Raw genomic sequence first — 20,451 nt, 5'->3', positions numbered from 1 at the left:
CTGGTAAGAGGGCTGGAAAACTGCCCATATGCCGAGAGGCTGGATAAACTGGGGCTCTTCTCTCTGGAAAAGAGGAGGCTCAGGGGGGATATGATAGAGACCTTCCAAATACTTAGGGGCATAGAGAGGGTGGACAGGGACAGGTTCTTCAGACTAAAAGGGACGACAGGTACGATGGGGCACTCAGAGAAACTGAAGGGAGATAGGTTCAAATCAAATGCAAGGAAGTTTTTCTTCACCCATAAGGGTCGTGGACAAATGGAATGCGCTCCCGAGGAAGTGATCCGGCAGAGTACAGTACAGGGATTCAAACAGGGATTGGACAGATTCCTGAGGGAAAAGGGGATCATGGGGTACTGAGGGAGGTGCTGGGGTGTTGCATAAGTATAGACAGCTCACCAGGTCATGCAGGTGCAAGGCCGGAGGGTTAGGACATTGATGGGAAGATAGGACTACGATGAGAAACCTGGGGGGCGAGGGGGCCCCTTCTGGTGATTAAGGCAGGTCATGACCTGTTGGGCCGCCGCGGGGGCGAACTGCTGGGCGGGATGGACCTCTGGTCTGACCCGGCAGAGGCACTGCTTATGTTCTTATGCTTATGTTCTTATAAAACCCCACCAAAGCAGAAAAAAACTGACACTGAAGCACTTAACCCCTTCCCCCCTAACCCAGTAGGTTTCATTCCCCAACCACTCATCATCTCCAACTCATACCCCCAAGAAACCCACTCCATAGTACACGTCCCAGTCCTCCCCTTTGCAATAATAATAGTGAAACGATTGAATCTCATCACTCACACACCCGAACCATTAACAACCTCTCCACAACCATACCTATCATACCAACCACCCAATGCCACAAAGTGCTTTACCCCCAAAACACCCGATCAACCAAACACACACACAACAAACAGCTCACTGCCCCAGCACTACCAATGTCCAAGCACACGTGGAATTAAGAGCCTCAGCAGATTTCTCCTCAGGCACTGTCCTTGTACGGCATTCCTCTGGTGGAACCACGATGATACACAAAGTATTCACAAAAGTTAAAGCTGCTGCTGGAGAATCAAAAATTTGTACTTGGCCCTCTCGCTGAATCCGTAAACGTGCAGAGTAAAGTAACGCAAATTTGACTTTATGATGGAATAAAGCTGAACAAATAAGTGTAAATTACTTCCGACATTCCACCACTGCTGTTGAATAGTCTTGAAAACATAAAATGTTCTTGTTCTCGTAATGCAGTCCTTTTCCCGCATGAATCGCCTGCAAAATCACTGTTTTATGGGCAAAATTCAATATTTTAAAGATGACCACTCTGACCGAGAACCTTCTGTGCCCTTAGGCTCCAAGCGATGCACGCGTTCCACTCTAAACTTTCCTAGATGAGAATCCAGGGATAGCAACTGGGGGATCCAGGTCTCCAAAAAATCTATTAGTTCTGTGTCTGCAATCCGCTCTGGAAGACCCACTAAACCAGAGGTGCCCAAAAGGTCGATCGCGATTGACCAGTAGATAGCGAAGGCAATGCGAGTCAATCGCGGAGCCCATCCCGGGCTCCATGATAGACTTGCATTGCCTTTGCATTCTACCTGCTTCCTGATGCCGTAAAGAGGATGCTGAAGTGCTGGGCTGCCTGGCTGGCCCGGAACTTCCTCTCTGACATTAGACTTGACGTCGGGTGGGGAAGGCTGGTCTGGCACTTCTGTATCCTCTTTACGGCATGGAAGCAGAGAGAGCTGAGAATGCCGCCGCAGCCTGTTCCCCGCTGGCGGTGGAGGCCTGTTCCCCGATGGTGGCAGTGGCTTGAGGGAGGGCATGGAGAAAGAAATGGGGGTTAGGGAGACAGAAAGAAAGGGGGAGACAAAGAAATAAAGGAGGCATGGAGAGAGAGAAAGACAGAAAGAAAGAAGGGGGCAGGGAAAAAGATAGAAAGGGGAGGGGGCAGGGAGAGAGGAAGAAAAAGTTGGGGGAGGGAATGAGGTCTGGAGGAGAGGAAGCATATAGGAGGCTGAAAGAAGGGAAGAAAAATTGGATGCACAGTCAGAAGAAGAAAGTGCAACCAGAGACTCATGAAATCACCAGATAACAAAGGTAGGAAAAATGATTTTATTTTCAATTTAGTGATTAAAATGTAACCGATTTGAGAATTTATATCTGCTGTCTATATTTTGCACTATGGCCCCCTTTTACTAAACTGCAATGGGAGTTTTTAGTTCAGGGAGCCTATGAGCATCGAGAGCAGTGCAGGGCATTCAGTGCAACTCACTGTGCTAAAAACTGCTATCACGGTTTAGTATAAAGGGAGGGGGTACATTTGTCTATTTTTGTATAGTTGTTACTGAGGTGACATTGCATAGAGTCATCTGCCTTGACCTCTTTGGAAAATCCCGAAATATAAATGATAATTAACATTTTCTCTGCCTACAGTGTGCTTTGTGTTTTAAAAAAAATTTTATTGTTGGTACATCATTTTAAAAGTAGCTCGCAAGCCCAAAAAGTGTGAGCACCCCTGCACTAAACGCAAATTATTTCTCCGGGCTCGGTTTTCCAAATCATCTACTTTTTGGGTCAGCAACATTATTTGTTTTTCCATCTTGTTGGCACTAGTTTTCATCGGAGATACCCTGTCCTCTAGTGCACTCACCCGATGTTGAGCATCATCAAGCTCAAGTCTCCCAAATTGTCTGTCTTCCCCATTTTATTGTACATCGCTTTGAAATTCTGAAAAAAACGATTTTATCAAATTTTTAAATAAACTTGAAACTTAGAGCTCCTTTTATGAAGGTGCGCTAGTGTTTTTAGTGCATGCACAAGATTAGTGCGCGCTAGCCGAAAAACTACCACCTGCTTAAAAGGAGGCGGTAGCGGCTAGCGTATGCGGCAGTTTAGCGCGCGCTATTCCGCGTATTAAGGCCCTAACGCACCTTTGTAAAAGGAGCCTTTTAGTAAAAGGAGCCCATAGATTGATTTATGTTACTGAATCTTTAAGAAATGCAATTAATATGCTTATTTGTGTTATCATTAGTTTTATTTATCATGACTCCTTGTTTTTTTTTATTCAGCAATTTGAAATTCTGAAAATAGCAGCCAAAGAAGAGTGCATCCCTGCTTTGACTTTTGATAAGCAATTGGGTTTCACTGCATGTGGTCAAGCTGCTTGTACAATGAAGAAGCGGCTGACGAAAGCATGCACGAATCAAGGGGACCAGTTGAAGAGTAAAGGTACTGTTGAGGAAGATGAACTGCTTGAAGCATTAGGAAGTTAGTACGCTACCTTTTTTAAATCTGTTTTTTTTCATTAGTTTCTCTGGGTAAAAATTGCCTTTCTTTAACCTTTAACAGGTCCTGCAAGAGAGGCATGGGAGATTTTCTTTTTTTGCTTACCCTAAAACCAGCATGGTTAACTCACAGACTTAAGAACTGTACCTAGTCGAATCTGAATGTCTAGTGAGAAAAGAATGAGCAGGGATGATGCTTCTGGATTTACAGATCATGTGTTTTTTTTTGTTTTTTTTTAAATCTTTATTGAGTTTCTAAAGCTAACAAAAATTCAATACAATATCTATACAAATAATAGTAATTATATATGCTTTTATAATCAATCAGAATCCATACAACATTAAAAAACCCACCCAACCAACATTTTCATAATGGAATAGAACCATACAAAAGAAATACCTCCTGCCCTCCCTCCCCCTTGTGTGTGTTTGTGTATTATACCAACAGAAATAAAGGAAAAGACTAGGTCCGCTACAAATCCCCGTGGCAAAAACCACCCACAAATCTTCCAAAGCACACAGAAACAAGACCAAGAATAGAATTTTAAAAAAGTTAGAATACACAGAAACTCCTACCATAACACATTATGGAAATTTCAAGGGATATTATCTGAACGCCCGTTCTGTGAGAAACAATGCACAGGTGATATATGATTGGATCGAACAAAAGAACCCAGACCCTCCTATTCCTAACTGAAACATGGATGGTATCTGATACAGATGTTATAATGATAAAAATGTTACCGCAGGGTTATAAAATCATTCCTCTAGCTAGAAGTTGGAAAAAAGGGGGAGGTCTAGCAATAATCTTAAAATAATTTTTCGATTTTAGCAGAAAAAATTTTAAAACTACAGAAGAATTGGAAATCCTAACTTGTAAAATCACTAACACCGAATTGGAAGAACCATTAGCAATGATACTTTTTTATATCCCCCCCCCAAAAAAAAAAAAAAAAATGGACAAGAGCCAAAGAAAAATTATTTGAATTCCTCACGGCTAACACATTAAGGGGCCCGTATAATCTGTTACTGGGCAACATAAACGTACATCTAGAGCAAGTGGGGAAACCAGAAGTGACAGAAATTAATACGTTCCTAACAACCCTTGGTTTTATAATACCAGATACGGAGGAAACGCATGAAAAGGGACACCAACTAGACATGGTCACTTTTTCACACAAAGACATCCCTGAACCAAAGATCCAATATAGTATAGGAGCATGGGAGAAATGCATATGTTCAGACCATTATATTTGCAATTTTGATTTACGCTGGAAAAAGAAACAATCTATTGCAAAACACATATGCAAAAACACAAAGAAGAAAACAGTCACCAATAGAGGCATTATAAATCCAATTGAATTCTGGGCACATTACGAATTACATCCCAAAATTGAGAAAGAACAGAACTTCCCTGCTGAATGGGGAAAGTTCAGCAAAGAAGTATTAAACCAAATAGCACCTATTCAAACATACGAAAAGAAAGAGAGGATATCAAGAGTGGTTCGATTTCGTACTAGTTATTAAACAGGAATTGAGAAAACTAGAAAGAACATGGCTTAAAACAAATAAACAGGAAGATAAAGAAACTGGAAAGAAAAATGAAAAAATACAAAACTGATAAAAGAAAAGCGTTCAAAACACTACGCTCAGAAAATAGGAATAACTAAAATAAATAGCAGAGAACTATTTAAACTGGTAAATAGGTTAACAGACACAACACAGGTTCTGAAAAAGAATAATGAACGCTTCCCATCGGTTGATACTAGAGAATGACACGGGGAAAAAATCTGTCCCCGTCACCGGCCCACCATCCTCTGCACCGCCCCGTCACCGCCGTTCCCTTCACCGCCCCGTCACCGCTATCCCTTTCACCGCCCCGTCACCGCCACTGCCATCCCATTCACCGCCCCGTCACCGTCCCCGCTGCATCCATATAAGCCTTAGTACTGTAATATTTAGCTTATTCCTTTCTTATAAATCAAAGTTCCTGCTACTGAACTAGAGAAAGAGATGTTCAGCTGGCAGGGCTTTGTTTATAAATTTTTATCAACACAACTAATATACTATTTTATCCTAAAGCAAAAAATAAATAAATAAAATATAATTTTTTTTTCTACCTTTGTTGTCTGGTTTCTGCTTTCCACATCTTCTCATTCAATTCCTTCCATCCACTGTGTATCTTCTCTCTGCGTCTTCCACTTGCTGTTACTGTGCCTCTCCCTTCACCCCCCCCCTCCAATTGGTCTAGCACCCATCTTCCCTCCGCTCCCCCATAGTCTGGCATCTGTCTTCTTCCCACTCTGTCTTCCACATTTCCCTTCGGGGTCTGTTCCTCTCCACCCTCCTTCAATGTCTGTCCTATTCCTTTCCACCACCACCCTTCCCTCCCTCCTTTACCATCTGTTCCTTTCTACTACCCTTCAGCTCCTCTCGCGTGGCCTATCTATCTACCTTCCTCCCTCTTATTTTCATGGCATGTTGCAATGTAATTTGTGCAAGCCACTGGAGCCTGCAAGCTCGGTCCCTGTCCCATCCCCACAAACCATCTCGCTTCTGTGCTCCTATTTTCTCCATTTCTAATATCTCCCCTATGTATCTGTCATTGCCCCCCCCCCCCTGTGTCCATATACCATCCCCATGGCATGTCCCCTTTATGTCACTGTCCCTATGCCCCATGCACATAATTTCCCTTCTTTCTGTTACCTTCCTGTGTCCAGATTTCCCCTATCTTCCTCTTCCATACCAGTGTGTCTCTGCTTTTCAACCCCATCTAGCTTTTTTCCCTCTTTCTTCCGCTCCCCCCCCCCCTTGCTTCTAACATCTGGCTCACCTGCCTGTCCTTCCCTTTCTTTCTGCTGTGGGTTTTTCTTTCCGTCTTCATCCCCTTGGCCCAGAATCCTTTTCCCTTTCACTCCCTCCTTCCAATTTGAGCCGGGAACACGAGCGATCGCACGGTCCCCGCAGCCACCACCCGCCTGCCCAATCGATCCTACTGTTTAGCCAGCTCTCTCCCTTCTCCTCACCTTAGTTTGTAGGTTTTGTTTTTCGGCGAGCCGCTCACGCGCGGCTGCTCAGTGTTCAATCTTCTGCTCTGCTGCAACTTCCTGTTTCCGGTTGCGTCAGAGCAGAAGATCGAAACTGAGCAGCAGCGGATGCGCGGCTCTCTGATAGCGTGCGGGTCGCCGAAAAAGAAAACCTACAAACTAAGGTGAGGAGAAGGGAGAGAGCTGGCTAAACACTAGGATCGATTGGGCAGGCGGGTGTGTGCTGCGGGGACCGCGCGATCCTTCATGCCTCACTGCGGGGACAAGACCATTCACCGCCCCATGGGCGGTGAATGGCCTTGTCCCCGTCGCCGCAGCAACTGCTAGTTTTCGTTCCCCGTTTTGGCGGGTGACCCGCAGCTAAAATGCGGTGGTCGCGGGTAAACCGCCACCGTGTCATTCTCTAGTTGATACCCTGGCCAGCTACTTCAACAACAAAATCTTAGACTTAAGAGCAACAATACCTACACCCACACCCGAATTCGAATTCCAGTTCAGACCACATGAAAGGGTGCCCAGAGTGGACATGCTCTGGGATTATTTTGAGCTCCCTAATTGGCATCAATTCCTCACTTTGTTTAACAAATACACCAAATCAAACTGCTTGCTAGACGAATGCCCATCCAAGATCTTGAAAGTGGCAGTACCTGAATTTAAAAGGGATTTATTTAACTGGATAACAACCACTCTCATCAGAGGGACATATCATGGGGAAATGGGACACATCCTGATCACACCCATCTCTAAAGACCAGAAAAACTCTATCGCACTGAAGTCCAAATACAGGCCCATAGCAAGTATCCCCTTATTCACAAAACTACTGGAAGGACTGGTCAGTATGGAACTACTGAATTACCTAGACAAATTCAACATCCTTAGTGAACACCAGTCAGGATTCAGAAAAGGATACAGCACATTGACAGTGTTAGCGTCAATACTCAATCACCTTTACAGTCTCTTTAGCAAAGGTACTAGTGCTCTGATCTTACAACTAGATTTCAGCAGTGCTTTTGACCTAGTGGATCATGAAATAATGCTACTTTGCTTGGACGCACTGGGGCTCTCGGGAAGAGTTTTGAACTGGTTTCAGGGTTTTTTGACCAAAAGATCATATTAAGTAGTCTGCGTTGGGAAATACTCCAGCTCTTGGAAAAATCCTTCGGGGGTGCCCCAAGGCTCTCCGCTATCTCCCACCATATTTAATATCTACATTTCATTTTTAGGTCATCTATTACAAAAGTTAAACCTAAAATACTACATATATGCTGATGATATCTCTATTTTAATTCCACTGAATAACATGACCAACGAAACTTTAGAACACATTACCCATATCATGACCGAAATCAATCAGTGGACAATCAATTTTAAATTGAAATTAAACACAGAAGACAAAAATTTTCCTGGCAAGCCCAAAGGATAAAATTACCAGAACATCTTTACACCTAAATGGTCACAATTACCCAATAACAAAAACCATAAAAATACTAGGAGTCGCATTAGACACCCATCTGACCATGATCAAACACACAAACCTAGTGGCAAAAAAGTGTTTTTATGCACTATGGAAATTGAAGACCATTAAAAAATATTTCGACCCTCTATCTTTTAGACTTCTGGTTCAGTCATTGGTCCTTTTTCCACATTGGACTACTGCAACATCATTTATGTGGGTTTACCTAAAAAAATTTAAAAAAAATTAAGAATAGTGCAGAACACGGCCGTCTGCTTAATATTCGGACTAAAGAAAAGCGAGCATGTTAGCCCTTACTACAAACTGCTACACTGGTACCAATGGAGGCGCAAATAATGTTCACGTTCTCTTGCCTATGCTTTAAACTGGTGTGGGGAATGGCCCCTTCCTATCTCTTACCACATTTCGAGCTACACATTCCCAGTAGGACAACCAGAAACTCCAATCTTTTTGCCTACCCAAGGATCACTGATTGCAAATACAGATCCTTTATGGACAGAACTTTGAAGTCTCAAGCTAGCAAAAAGCAGACCTGGCTAGGCAACTACATCAACAGAGCTAGGCTGACCTATGTCGCATTTCGGAAAGAAATTAAGACAGCACTATTCAACAGATTTATCTCCTAATCAGTTCTAAACGATTAACTCCATGCTGATAAAGTGAGAAATACGTGTACTGTACTAACTGTATTGTATCGTATTGTATTTTACTTATTGTATTCTGTAATTCGCTGACTGTCCAGCTCTCTTCACTGTGAACCGCCTAGAAGTCGTAAGATTATGGCGGTATAGAAGAAATAAAGTTGTTATTATTAGTAACTATAATGAATCCATAAAAGACGTCAATGGGCCCCAAATTAACTTGAATCTCTTAGTACGCCCCAGCATATCCGCATTCATCTTTTCATACCTATAACTTAAACATAAATTTGCCCACCAAAAAGTAAAGTTAAGGCGATCCCAGTTCTTCCAATTGCGAGTAAACCATTTGCATGGCTATCCCGGTCATAATAAGGAAAAGCCGACCTTTTATATCTGTCCAATGAGGGCTTCAGACGTAATATCATCCCACATATGACTACCTCATATGACTCAAGTATAGCATTAATCTGTCCCCATATCGACTTCCAAAAATTGAGTATCAAAGGACAATAGAACAGCAGATGATCCAGTGTTCCTATATCAAGCTGACAATGCCAGCATCTATTAGATTTAGAACTGCCTAACTTTTGCAAACGAACAGGGGTCCAAAAAGTTCTATGTAACAAGAAAAAACCATGTTTGTCTCATAGATGCTGCTTACAGATCATGTTTGATTATTTGAAATTGACTTGGTTAAAATTAAGAGTTCTGAAGTGACGGGTGGAGTCTTGTACACAATAACTTCAAAAGTGCCATGCTGGGTCAGACTAATGGTTCGTCCAGTCCTGCATTTTGTTTTCGACAGTGATTATTCCAAGTCACTTGGAAATGCTCAGCTGAATGTAAAGAATAGATCCATGATCACTCGCAAAAGTAAGATACTTTGATCTTTCTTTCAAGTCTGGCTACTAATTTTGAATGGATCTGTCCTTTAGAAATGTGTCCAGATCTCTTTTATTTTTCCTGTAATACAAGTTTTGACTGCATCCTTTAACAATTAAGCTGTGTAAACTTGTCGGTGACTGAAGAAAGGCTTTCATAAATTTGTTTCAAATCTGCTTGTTGTCAGTTTCTGGGTCAGGTTTCTGCCTAACACGCAGTGAGACCCAGAAACCAGCAACAAGCAAGATTCCAGCTGCAGAAACCCTGAGATAACTTTTTTTAAATCTGTTCCTATTTTGTAGGTGGCAAACAGAACCAGCAATCATGTTTTAAATGGTTATTTGTAAACTCAGTTTTTAATGCTAGTGTGAGTTTTGGGATGAGAAAGATCATAAGAAAATGTCCTTTTGGCATAATCAACACTGAAATACTAGTAATTGTAACAGTTTGCAATATAAGGAAAAATTCAAACCGTGGGAAGTTAAAAGCAAGTCAACTTCCATGTATATTTTCCCACATAACAGCACCATGAAATGTTATTAAATTCACATGTTTTTCTCCTTACAGTGAAATACTCTCCAGAACTGGTTGATGGACATCTTCAGTCGGCCTCATCTGTACTCCATGCATTTTATTTGCCATGTAAGATCTGAATTCACAACACTGTGACCTTCATCTGGCTTTTTCCCTGTATTGTTTGCTGGAATACTCTTTCCTGTCTGTTTGGTAGTTCTGGGTTTTACAAAGATGCATATTTGCATCTAAAGATCAGATATCCAAGCTCCCCATCTCCTGTAAACTGCAAAGGATCAGATGTAGTAACAGTGTTCTCCCCAGAAATTTTTTCCAGCTGGGTGGCATGAAAAAGTAGCCGGGTGGGGCGGGATGGGGAAATTTGGTGGTGCGGAAAATTAACCCCTCTTTTACTAAGGTGTGCTAGCATTTTTAGTGCACGCAAACTCCCACGCTATGCGGGAAAACTAATAATGCTGGCGTTAGCGTCTAGCGTGTGTGGCAATTCTGCGTGCACTAAGCGCATGCTAAAACTGCTATTGCAGTTTAGTAAAAAGAGCCCTAAATGTGTACTATTTTTCCAATGCTCAATGTGACTTCCTTTTTTAAGGTTTGACACTTGTGCCAGACTATTTTTACTAAATTTAAGAAGTATCCAATTCTAGAAGGGAATAATTAGATATTTGCCCTCTTTCAAATGGTATAGAGGTTTAAAAAAGGGAAATGCATTAATGAGGTCATTAGGTTCAATCTAGCCATTTATTTCTGCATGAATTTAAACAACTTAAAAAAAAAAAAGATAAATATAGCTCATCCAGTCATACAAGAAATGGCTCTACTTTTTTGGCTTGTGAGCTACTTTTAAAATGACCAAGTCAAAATGATCTACTAACAATAAAATTTAAAAAAAACACAAAACACACTATATGCAGAGAAAATGTTAATTATCATTTATATTCTGCGGGTTTTCAAAGAGGTCAAGGCAGATGACTTAATGCAATGTCACCTCAGGAACAACTATACAAAAATAGACAAATATATCCCTCCCTTTTTACTAAACCACGATAGTGGTTTTTAGCGGAGGGAGATGCGCTGAATGCCCTGTGCAGCTCTCAATGCTATTGCGGTTTAGTAAAAAGGGGCCATAGTGCAAAATATAGACAGCATATAAAAATTCTCAAAACGGACACATTTTGATCACTAAATTGAAAATAAAATCATTTTTCCTACCTTTGTTGTCTGGTGAATATCATGAGTCTCTGGTTGCACTTTCTTCTTCTGACTGTGCATCCAATATTTCTTCCCTTCTTCAGCCTGCTGTATGCTTCTAGACCTCATTCCCTCCGCAAACTTTTTCTTCCTCTCTCCCTGTCCCCCTCCCCTTTCTTTCTTTCTCCATGCCCCCTTTCTTTCTGTCTCCCTGCCCATCTTTCTGTCTTTCTCTCTCCCTGCCCCTTCTTTCTTTCCGTCTCCCTGCCTGCTCCCAAGCCACTGCTGCTGCCATTGGGGAACAGGCCTCCAAACTACCACCGCCCCAAGCTCTCCCTGCTTCCCCATACAGAAGCGTTGGGCCAACCAGATTTTCTCTTCCTGACGTCATTTCTGAGGACGTTCCGGGCCAGCCAGGCAGCGATTGGCACGGAACATCCTCTCCGATGTCATAATTGACGTCAGGTGGGGGAAGTTGGTCAACTCAGCGCTTCTGAGTCAGGAATCAAGTAGAACGCAAAGGCAACACAATCAACTCGCGTTGCCTTCGCAATCTATCGGTTGATCGTGATCAACCTTTTGGGCACCCCTGCTCTACAGCACCTCTAATGTTTTGATCACTAGGTTCCTTCCTGAGGTCTCACTGAGGATATGAAATAGATGCTATCCCCACTTCCAGACCTTTTCCACATAATTTATGGAGAGGTGTTACTGAGCCTTGGAGACCTGTGCGATTGATCTTTATCTGCTACTTTTTTATTTTGCTATAGTGCAAAGTGAGAGCTAGGATAAAACAGTTTAGGTAAAGATACAGGTAATAATTAGCAATGTATTAAAAATATTTTATTTTTATTTGCTTATAATGTCATTTGAAAGCTGCTTGATGATAATACAACTATAATTTAATTCTTTATAGTGTGTGGGGGGTGTGGGGGGGGGGGGGACAACCCTACATCAACAGTAAAGTTAGAATAGGGTCATTAAATCCAGTGGCGTACCTAGTATGTATGACAGCCAGTGCTGATCATTTTTTAACAACCCCCTCCTCTATATAAAAAAGATATTTTTAGTAATAATCCATGAGTCACACAACAAGGGTGCACCTAGGAAAAGGCAGCATCTTAAACACTGCAGTGAGCACTAGAACACCAACACACGCATTGTAAAACTAAACAAGCCAGATCCTGGAAAATCAATTGATCCTGTACAGTCGATGCTAACAGAAAGCCATGTCCTTTTCATACACACAGACAGATACACCCTCGCCCAATATGGAATAACCACAAACTAAAAATAGAATTATGTAGACAAAAGTTAAACTGAACCAAGAAACCATACTCTGCATACCATACTCTGCATACAATACAACACTACAGAAACAGTGACATGTCCTCCAATACTGTGCAAAATATAAAGACAATAGATGTAAATTTGAAAATAACTGCTACATAACAATCACCATTTTACAAATTAACAAATAGAAATAAAACAAATAATGAGCAATAAGAAAATACCATTTTATTGGACTAATCCATTTTTCAATTATCTTTCAGAGGCCAAATCTTTCTTCAAGACAGTACAGCAGGGGTGCCCACACTTTTTTGGCTTGCAAGCTACTTTTTAAAATGACCAAGTCAAAATGATCTACCAACAGTAAAATTTTTAAAAGCACGCTGTACGCAGAGGAAATGTTAATTATCATTTATATTCCACGGGTTTTCAAAGAGGTCAAGGCAGATGACTTTATGCACTGTCACCTCGGGAACAACTATACAAAAATAGTCAAATATACCCTCTTCCCTTTTACTAAATCGCAATAGCGGTTTTTAGCGCAGGGAGCTGCGCTGAATGCCCTGTGCTGCTTTCGACGCTCAGACGCTCCCTGCGCTAAAAACCACTATTGCGGTTTAGTAAAAGGGGGGCCATAGTGCAAAATATAGACAGCAGATATAAATTCTCAAAACGGACACATTTTGATCACTAAATTGAAAATAAAATCATTTTTCTTACCTTTTTATCTGGTGATTTCATGAGTCTCTGGTTGCACTTCCTTCTTCTGACTGTAAAATCCAATATTTCTTTCTTTCTGCCCCTCCCCTTTTCTTTCTGTCTCTCTGTCTTTCTTTCTCTCTCCCCCCTGCCCCCTCTTTATTTCTGCCTTTCTTTCTCTCTCTCGCCCCCTGCCTGCCTGTCTTTCTTTCTCTCTCCCCCTGCCCCCCCCCAAGCCATCGCGCTGATTTCTCCACTTCCCCGATTCTTTCCCTACCTCCCTAAGCCACCATGCTGATTTCTCCCTGCTGCTTCCCCGAGCCAGACCAGGCACATACAAGCGCCTGGTCTCACAAGACTTCACCTCCAATGTCAATTCTAACGTTGGAGAGGAAGTTCCAGACCAGCCAGGCAGCGATTGGCTGGCCCAGAACTTCCTCTCCGACGTAAGAATTGACGTCGGAGATGAAGTCTTGTGAGTCCGGCACTTGTATGTGCCTGGCCTGGCTCGGGGAGGCAGGAAGTAAAAGATCGCAAAGGCAACGCGATCGACTCACATTGCCTTTGCGATCTACTTGTCGATTGCAGTCGACCATTTGGGCACCCCTGCTGTTATGGTATCCTGTCCTGACCTGAGGAAAGGGGTTTAGTCCCCCAAAAATTGCCTTATTTCCATTTCCTAATATAAACTTTAATCAATACAATTACAATACATGTTTCTATGTAAAGCAACAAAAAAAATTTTTTCTACCTTTTGTCGTTTCTGCTTTAATCATCTTCTCTTCGCTCTCTTCTTTCTATTCAGCGTTTGTCCTCACTCCCTTCCATGCAACATATGTCCTCTCTCTTTGCCCCTTTCACCCAGCCTCTGCCCTCTTTCTCTCTCTCTACCCTTTCCATCCAGTATCCGCCCTCTCTCTGTTCCATATGGCATCTTCCCTCTTTCTATGTCCCTTCAATAAACTGTATATCTTGTGCCCTTTCTCTCCTTTGTACATGATTCATTTCAGCTTCACCCCCTCCCCTATGCTCTGGCATCTCTCTTCTCCTTTCCTTCCTTCCTTCCCATTCCACCCCATGGTCTGGCATCTCTATTTCCTTTCCTTCTCTCCCCCCATGCCCTAGCATCTCCCTCCTCCCCCTCCCCCATATGTGCCGACATCTTTTCCCCCCCCTCCATGGTCTGGTAGCTTCTTTCCTTTCCCTCCCTCTCATGGTCTTGGCATCTCTTTCCTCTCCTCTCCCTTCCCTAGTCTTCCTTCTCCCCTCTCTTCCCTGTTCTTCCTTCTCCCCTCTCTCTCCCCAATTGGGTGCTGCTGCTGCAGCATTTCTCTTCCCCCTCCACCCAAAAAAATTGGATGCAGCAGCAGCAACATTTCTTTTCCCCCTCCCCTCCCCATTGGGTGCAGCAGCAACATTTCTCTTCCCTTCCCCCCAAAAATGGGTGCAGCAGCAGAACATTTCTCTTCCCCCTCCCCTCTCCATTGGGTGCAGTAGTAGCATTTCTCTTCCCATCCCTCCCATCTCACACACCCGTCGGCAGAGTCGCTAGAGAAGTTGTAAGCTTCCCTCCATCGCTGACCTATCTTCCATAGGAGGGAAGCTTACAACTTGCTGCTCTTCCTTGCTTCGGGCCTTCCTCGTTGCCGGGTCCTGCCTTCACGGAAACAGAAAGTAGGTAGGACCCGGCAGCGAGGAAGGCCCGAAGCAAGGAAGAGCAAGTATGAGAATTTTAACTTCCCTCTTCCACTGACCTATCTCTCGCATGCTCCAGGGCTCTAATGGTACCACTGTCCGTGCCGGCTTCCCTTCACTTCTCTACCCCCCCACCCCCCCCGGGACGTAAATTCCGATTTTGGAAGGAAAAGAAGGGAAGCCGGCACAGACAGTGGTACCATTAGAGCCCCAGAGCACGGGTTCAAGTCGCTTGCTGCCATTTTGTGTTTTTTGGTGTTTTTTTTAAAGTCAGGCGGGAACTTTTGGCGGCTGAACTTTCGGCGGCTCTTCAATGTTGAGCAGCGGCGGCAGCAGGATTCGCGGCAGATGACAGACGGGCGCTCACATAAATTAGCCAGGCGCAGCGCCCAGCTAAAAGGCGCTAGGGAGAACACTGAGTAAGGCTTTTTTCCCATTATATGTAATATGCTTAGAACATATAGCCCAGATACACAAATATTTCAGACTGAGATGGATTTGTTTTGCACATGAGGAATTCTTACAAGTAAGGAGCAATGTTCATGCAAAAATATCTGATGAGGCTATAATTCTGGCATTTATAACATTTACTGTATATATTTGAATATAAACCCATCCAAATACAAATCAAGGTAACCTTTTTTTTTTTCCCCTAGAAGAAAAGGGAAAAAAGTTGACTCAAATATAAAAACTCCCGTCAGTCTTGCAGGGTTACTGTGGGAGTAAGTAGCCTAGTTTTATCTTCCTACAAGACAGCCTGCAGGAGCTTATCTTTTCTGCTCGTGTCTCTTTTGGTAGTTTTCAGTATTTTTTTTCAGTATTTTACTTCGCGGTTTTACCCTCATGCTGTGGAGGTTCCCTGCAGGGATGTCCTTGTGGCGGGAGATCATAGACTGTTGGAGAACGTCTGCTTCTGGGATTTCCCTGCTCTGCAGTAAGCCCCCTGGACAGTCTGCACATCCAATCGGGGCTCCGGGATCGGGAACTAACTCGCCCCAGGTCATCCACTAGTGGGTGTAGCGCAGGCTGAACAGTCCCCTGGAGGCGTGACTGGGATTGGAGCCAGACTGCATACCTCCACAAGGTGGTTGCACGACATATCCAAGGGTGGCAGAGGTCACCGGCCGTGGTGGTCGGGCCAGTGGGGCAGTCGGAAGACTTAAAATCCAGCTTCCTGAGGCGTTAGATCTCCCTACATGCTGTTTCCAGCATTGCCTGCAGCTTCTGTCATACAGCCTATGGAGCAGTGAGTAACAGAGTGACAGTCTGTTTTAGCGATTTGGGGGGGGGTCTTAAAAAGAGGGTTTTGGGTGGTTTCCCTGAATGCCCTACCCTTTCCCACCTCTAAAATCCCCAAATCGCCTTTTTTTTTTTTTTTTTTAGGGATTCCTTTTCCTTTCCTGGGCTATTTTAATGCAAAATCGGCACCAGCGGCAGCCATCTTGGATTTTTCCCGATTTTAATAAAACTATATTTTTCATAATCAGGAGCTTCATTTTTGCCCCAAACTTCACAGATGGCATCCCCAGGATGGGATGGATTCATGCCTCGTTTGCGGTGGATGGCTGTCAAATGCGCAGCTGCGATACACACATGCTGTGGCCCATGAGGGGGCGAAATTTGCATGGATGCGGTGTTTTTCACCTCCGGGTGGGCTCTGCTTGTGCCTTCTGCCCCAATTCCCATGAAACTCGCGTCTGGGGTCCCTGGGAAGAGCGCTGGTGGCGTATCTACAAAATGCAAGCGTGGTTCCGGCAAATAGCCTCATGCATAGGTACCCTTCGTCTCCCAGGCCATGATTTGGGGGGTCTGGCCATTAGCAGTCCTCAAATAGACGTCCAGCAGCTCCCCCTAAGAATCAGTTCTGACGTCAGGCTTTTGGCCCTTCTCCCGGGAATAATTGATATGAAGCATTCAGTCTACAAGAGTAAAGATTACATGACCATGCCAGGAAGCTGAATTGCTCTAGGCAGCACAGCTCCCAGGATAATATAAACATGCAAACAAACTTTTCTGCACACACAATCATTGGCTGACCAGTAAAAGAATGTATTGTAATTTTAAAAGGAACTTTTTCCTTCTTGTGGACCACAGGCAGTAACAGAGAATATAGAATTAAGTAAATAACTGTTGGAGGCTGTGTTTGATACTGGATGTGATGTGTTTTGACACAGGAACAGAAGAGGTTAACACACATTTTGATTTTGTTCTAATTCAAAGGATGGAGAAAAAATATTGAATGTTATTAATAGGTGGGGATCATTTTATAATTTAATTATCTCACTAGTTATTTCTATCTTTAGATTATTGATAAATATGTTAAAAAGCAGCAGTCCCAGCACAGACCCTTGGAAAACCCTACTGTTTACCTTTCTCCATTGATAATACTGACCATTTAACCCTACTCTTAGGGCTAGATTCACTAAGCCCATGGATCCGATCCGTGGCCGGGGGGGGGGGCTGATTCACAAAGCGCTCTCATGCAAATGGGGGCAATCGTAATCACGCCCCCAACCGACCGCACGGATCACTGAACAGCGATCTCGACGCATGCGCAGACCATCTTCTTTGCCTGTAGATGGTCTGCACATGCTTATAGAGCAGGTTGGAACTTTTTAAAAAAAACTTTTTTCCTGAGCCCGTGGTTTTAACCCACTTTAAACCTGCGGGTTAAAACCACGGGCTCGCACTGCAGGGGAAGGGCAGAGAGCTGGGCGGTCAGAGCAGGAGAATCGGGGCAGAGAGCAGGGTTTTTGCACAAGCGACTGGTCTTCAACAGTCCCTTGTTTTTGGATCAGCCAGCTCAGTCAGTGTGCCTGCATTTGTTTTAGTGAATCGTGTCCTTCCTACTTTGCATGCCGTTTCCCCTCATTTGCATACGCAGATCGTATTGGAGGATGATCGGTCATGAGGTTAGTGAATCGGGTCGGAGGAAAATCGAGTCGAGTCTATCTTTTTAACAGTTCTTAATTACATAGGACTTTACCTCCTATGCCATAACTTTCTAATTTCCTCTGGAGTTGTTCATGAGGTACTTTATCAAATGCCTTTTGAAAATCCAGATACACCAGCTCACCTTTATCTACATGTTTATTCACCCTTTTGAAGAAATGTAGTGGATTGATGAGGCAAGATTTCCCTTGACTAAATCCATGTTGGCTTTGTCTTATTAATCCATGCTTTGTAATTTTGTTCTTTATAATAGTCTTCATCATTTTGCCTGGCATATACATCGGGCTGATCAGTCTGTAATTTCACAAATCACATATAGAACCTTTTTCAAAAATTGGCATTACATTGGTTACCCTCCAATCTTCAGTGTGCTGGGATGAATGCCATCTGGTCCAAGTGATTTGCTACTCTTCAGTTTGTCAAATTGCCCTATTACATCCTCCATCTCCTTTCCTCCTATATGTCCCCTTCCTCCTTCTTGTCCCCCTTCCCTCCCTGTTTACTCTTCGCCTAGAGCTTGTATAGGTTAGTGTGACTCACAAATAGAAGATTAGATTAGGTTTAAAGAGATTTGTTTAAATATCCACTCTAGGGTGTGAAGACTGTTGTTTTGACTTGCATATTTTGGATTTATTGTCTGATTAAGAAGTAAGTTTATGAACCATGAAAAGTACCTATGAGTTGAATATTACATGATACATATGGGTCCTACTTTATATGAGTAAATAATGTAATTCATTTTAAATGAGAGCTATTGTTGAAATGTTTTATAAAATATGCATAGAAGTTCCTTCTGATCTTGCCTCTGCATCTGCTGCCTAAAAGCAGTGCTATATTTTCTCAGTGCCTACCTATTTTTAGGAATACCAGGAAAAGCAGCGAGGCAAATAGACCATAGGTGAAGACACAAGTCCAAACAGTGATCACTGTTTTGAATTTGTAATTTTAGGTATACACATGCTGTAGCAAGTTTAGAAGCACCTGCTTGAGTGGTCCTTTTACTAAACTGCAATACAAAGTGGCCTTGGCACATCCTTAACATGCTAAGACCATTTTTAGCACATGGTTAAAATGGCCAGTTTTTCTATTTTTAGAATAATTTGCTAATTTTGCTAATTTTAGAATAATTTGCTAATCTGCTAATTTTCCCATTTAACGCATTGCCATTAGCGTGAGAGTGAATATAAGAATTACCGCTGCTGGGTCACGCAGCAGCCCTCTGGTCAAAGACCAGCGCCCTAACTGAGACTAGCCCTACCTGCGTACGTTCTGGTTCAGCAGGAACTTGTCTAACTTTATCTTGAATCCCTGGAGCGTGTTTTCCCCTATAACAGACTCCGGAAGAGCGTTCCAGTTTTCTACTACTCTCTGGGTGAAGAAGAACTTCCTTATGTTTGTACAGAATCTATCCCCTTTCAATTTTAGAGAGTGCCCTCTCATTCCCCCTACCTTGGAGAGGGTGAACAACTTGTCCTTATCTACTAAGTCTATTCCCTTCAGTACCTTGAATGTTTCAATCATGTCCCCTATCAATCTCCTCTTTTTGAGGGAGAAAAGACCCAGTTTCTCTAATCTTTCACTGTACGGCAACTCCTCCAGCCCCTTAACCATCTTAGTTGCTCTTCTCTGGACCCTTTCGAGCAGTACCGTGTCCTTCTTCATGTACGGCGACCAGTGCTGGATGCAGTACTTCAGGTGAGGGCGTACCATGGCCCGGTACAGCGGCATGATAACCTTCTTCGATCTGTTCGTGATCCCCCTTCTTTATCATTCCTAGCATTCTGTTTGCCCTTTTCGCCGCTGCCGCTCATTGCATGGTAAGGGCTTACGCAGAACATGGCTAGTCTCTGCCTCTTGACCCCACTCCAGCACTATACAAAGTTAAAGTTTATTTTTAGTTCGTTGGAAGCACGCTCACAAAAATTATTATGGGATGGCTGAGCATGCCTCGCAGTAGGCATGTTTTTGCTGTGGAAAGTCAGTTAATGCTTACTGCAGTTTAGTAGAAGAGCCTCCGAGTACCATACTATACCATAAAGTTTCTTATATCCCACAGTTTTCTACAAGGAATCATTGTGGCTTACAAAAGAACAAGACCCAGGTATTACAGGAGTTTACAGATTCTAGATTGGGGGTCGGGTAGAGTGCCAATATATGGAGGAAAGGTATGTCTTTAATGATCTTCTAAAGCTGTAATAGGAGGGAACTTGAGGTAGGTTATTCCAGACTCTGGGGGACCAGGGATTTGAATGTGGATTTGAATAGTTTCTTCCATTTAACCTGTTGAGGTAAATGGGGGGAGGGGATAGCTTAAGGCATTGCATTTTCCTTGCATTATGGAAGGAAAGGGGAATCTTTTTTTATTATTATTTATTTATTATTTTCAACTTAAATTTCAAGTATTACACTTGTACAGAAAGCAAGAATAGAATAGATATCAAATACAAAGCAATATAAATCTTAAATTAAACAAATTTACTATTTATGCTCAAGTTCACAATTAGGATCCAAGAATTATAGAAAATTGGCGAAATTATCTAAAAAGAAAATTATAAAGAAACTGAGAACTATAGCACTGAGATAGGGTCACAATATCCTAAATATAGGGCTCAAAGATTGTTAACATTCAGGCGAGACATAGCCACGAAATTTGTCAATTGTGATGGTTCAAAAAACACATATTTAAGAGTGCGGTGATATACAATACATTTACACGGATGTCTCAAATAAAAGGTTGCCCCCAAAGATAAAGCCCCAGGTTTCAAAAGAAGA

At 42.8% G+C, this 20,451-nt stretch overlaps 1 protein-coding gene across 5 annotated transcripts in view; it reads left to right on the top strand.

The window, feature by feature from the left end:
- TRIM47 (tripartite motif containing 47) overlaps positions 1-20,451 on the top strand; it is a 55,553-nt gene that overhangs the window by 21,019 nt on the left and 14,083 nt on the right. For 4 of the 5 annotated variants that reach the window (XM_033960100.1, XM_033960102.1, XM_033960101.1 and 1 more), the window contains exons 5-6: positions 3,062-3,260; positions 9,889-9,963. In XM_033960100.1, coding sequence (XP_033815991.1) covers positions 3,062-3,260; positions 9,889-9,963 — 274 coding nt within the window. The remainder of the gene's footprint in view (positions 1-3,061; positions 3,261-9,888; positions 9,964-20,451) is intronic. The other variant, XM_033960099.1, reaches the window with a different exon arrangement.

This window comes from Geotrypetes seraphini, chromosome 10 (assembly GCF_902459505.1).
Source record: "Geotrypetes seraphini chromosome 10, aGeoSer1.1, whole genome shotgun sequence".
In the NCBI taxonomy this organism is placed as follows: domain Eukaryota; kingdom Metazoa; phylum Chordata; class Amphibia; order Gymnophiona; family Dermophiidae; genus Geotrypetes; species Geotrypetes seraphini.
The sequence above is the reverse complement of the archived record's forward strand: the minus strand, read 5'-3'. Positions and strand labels throughout refer to the sequence as shown.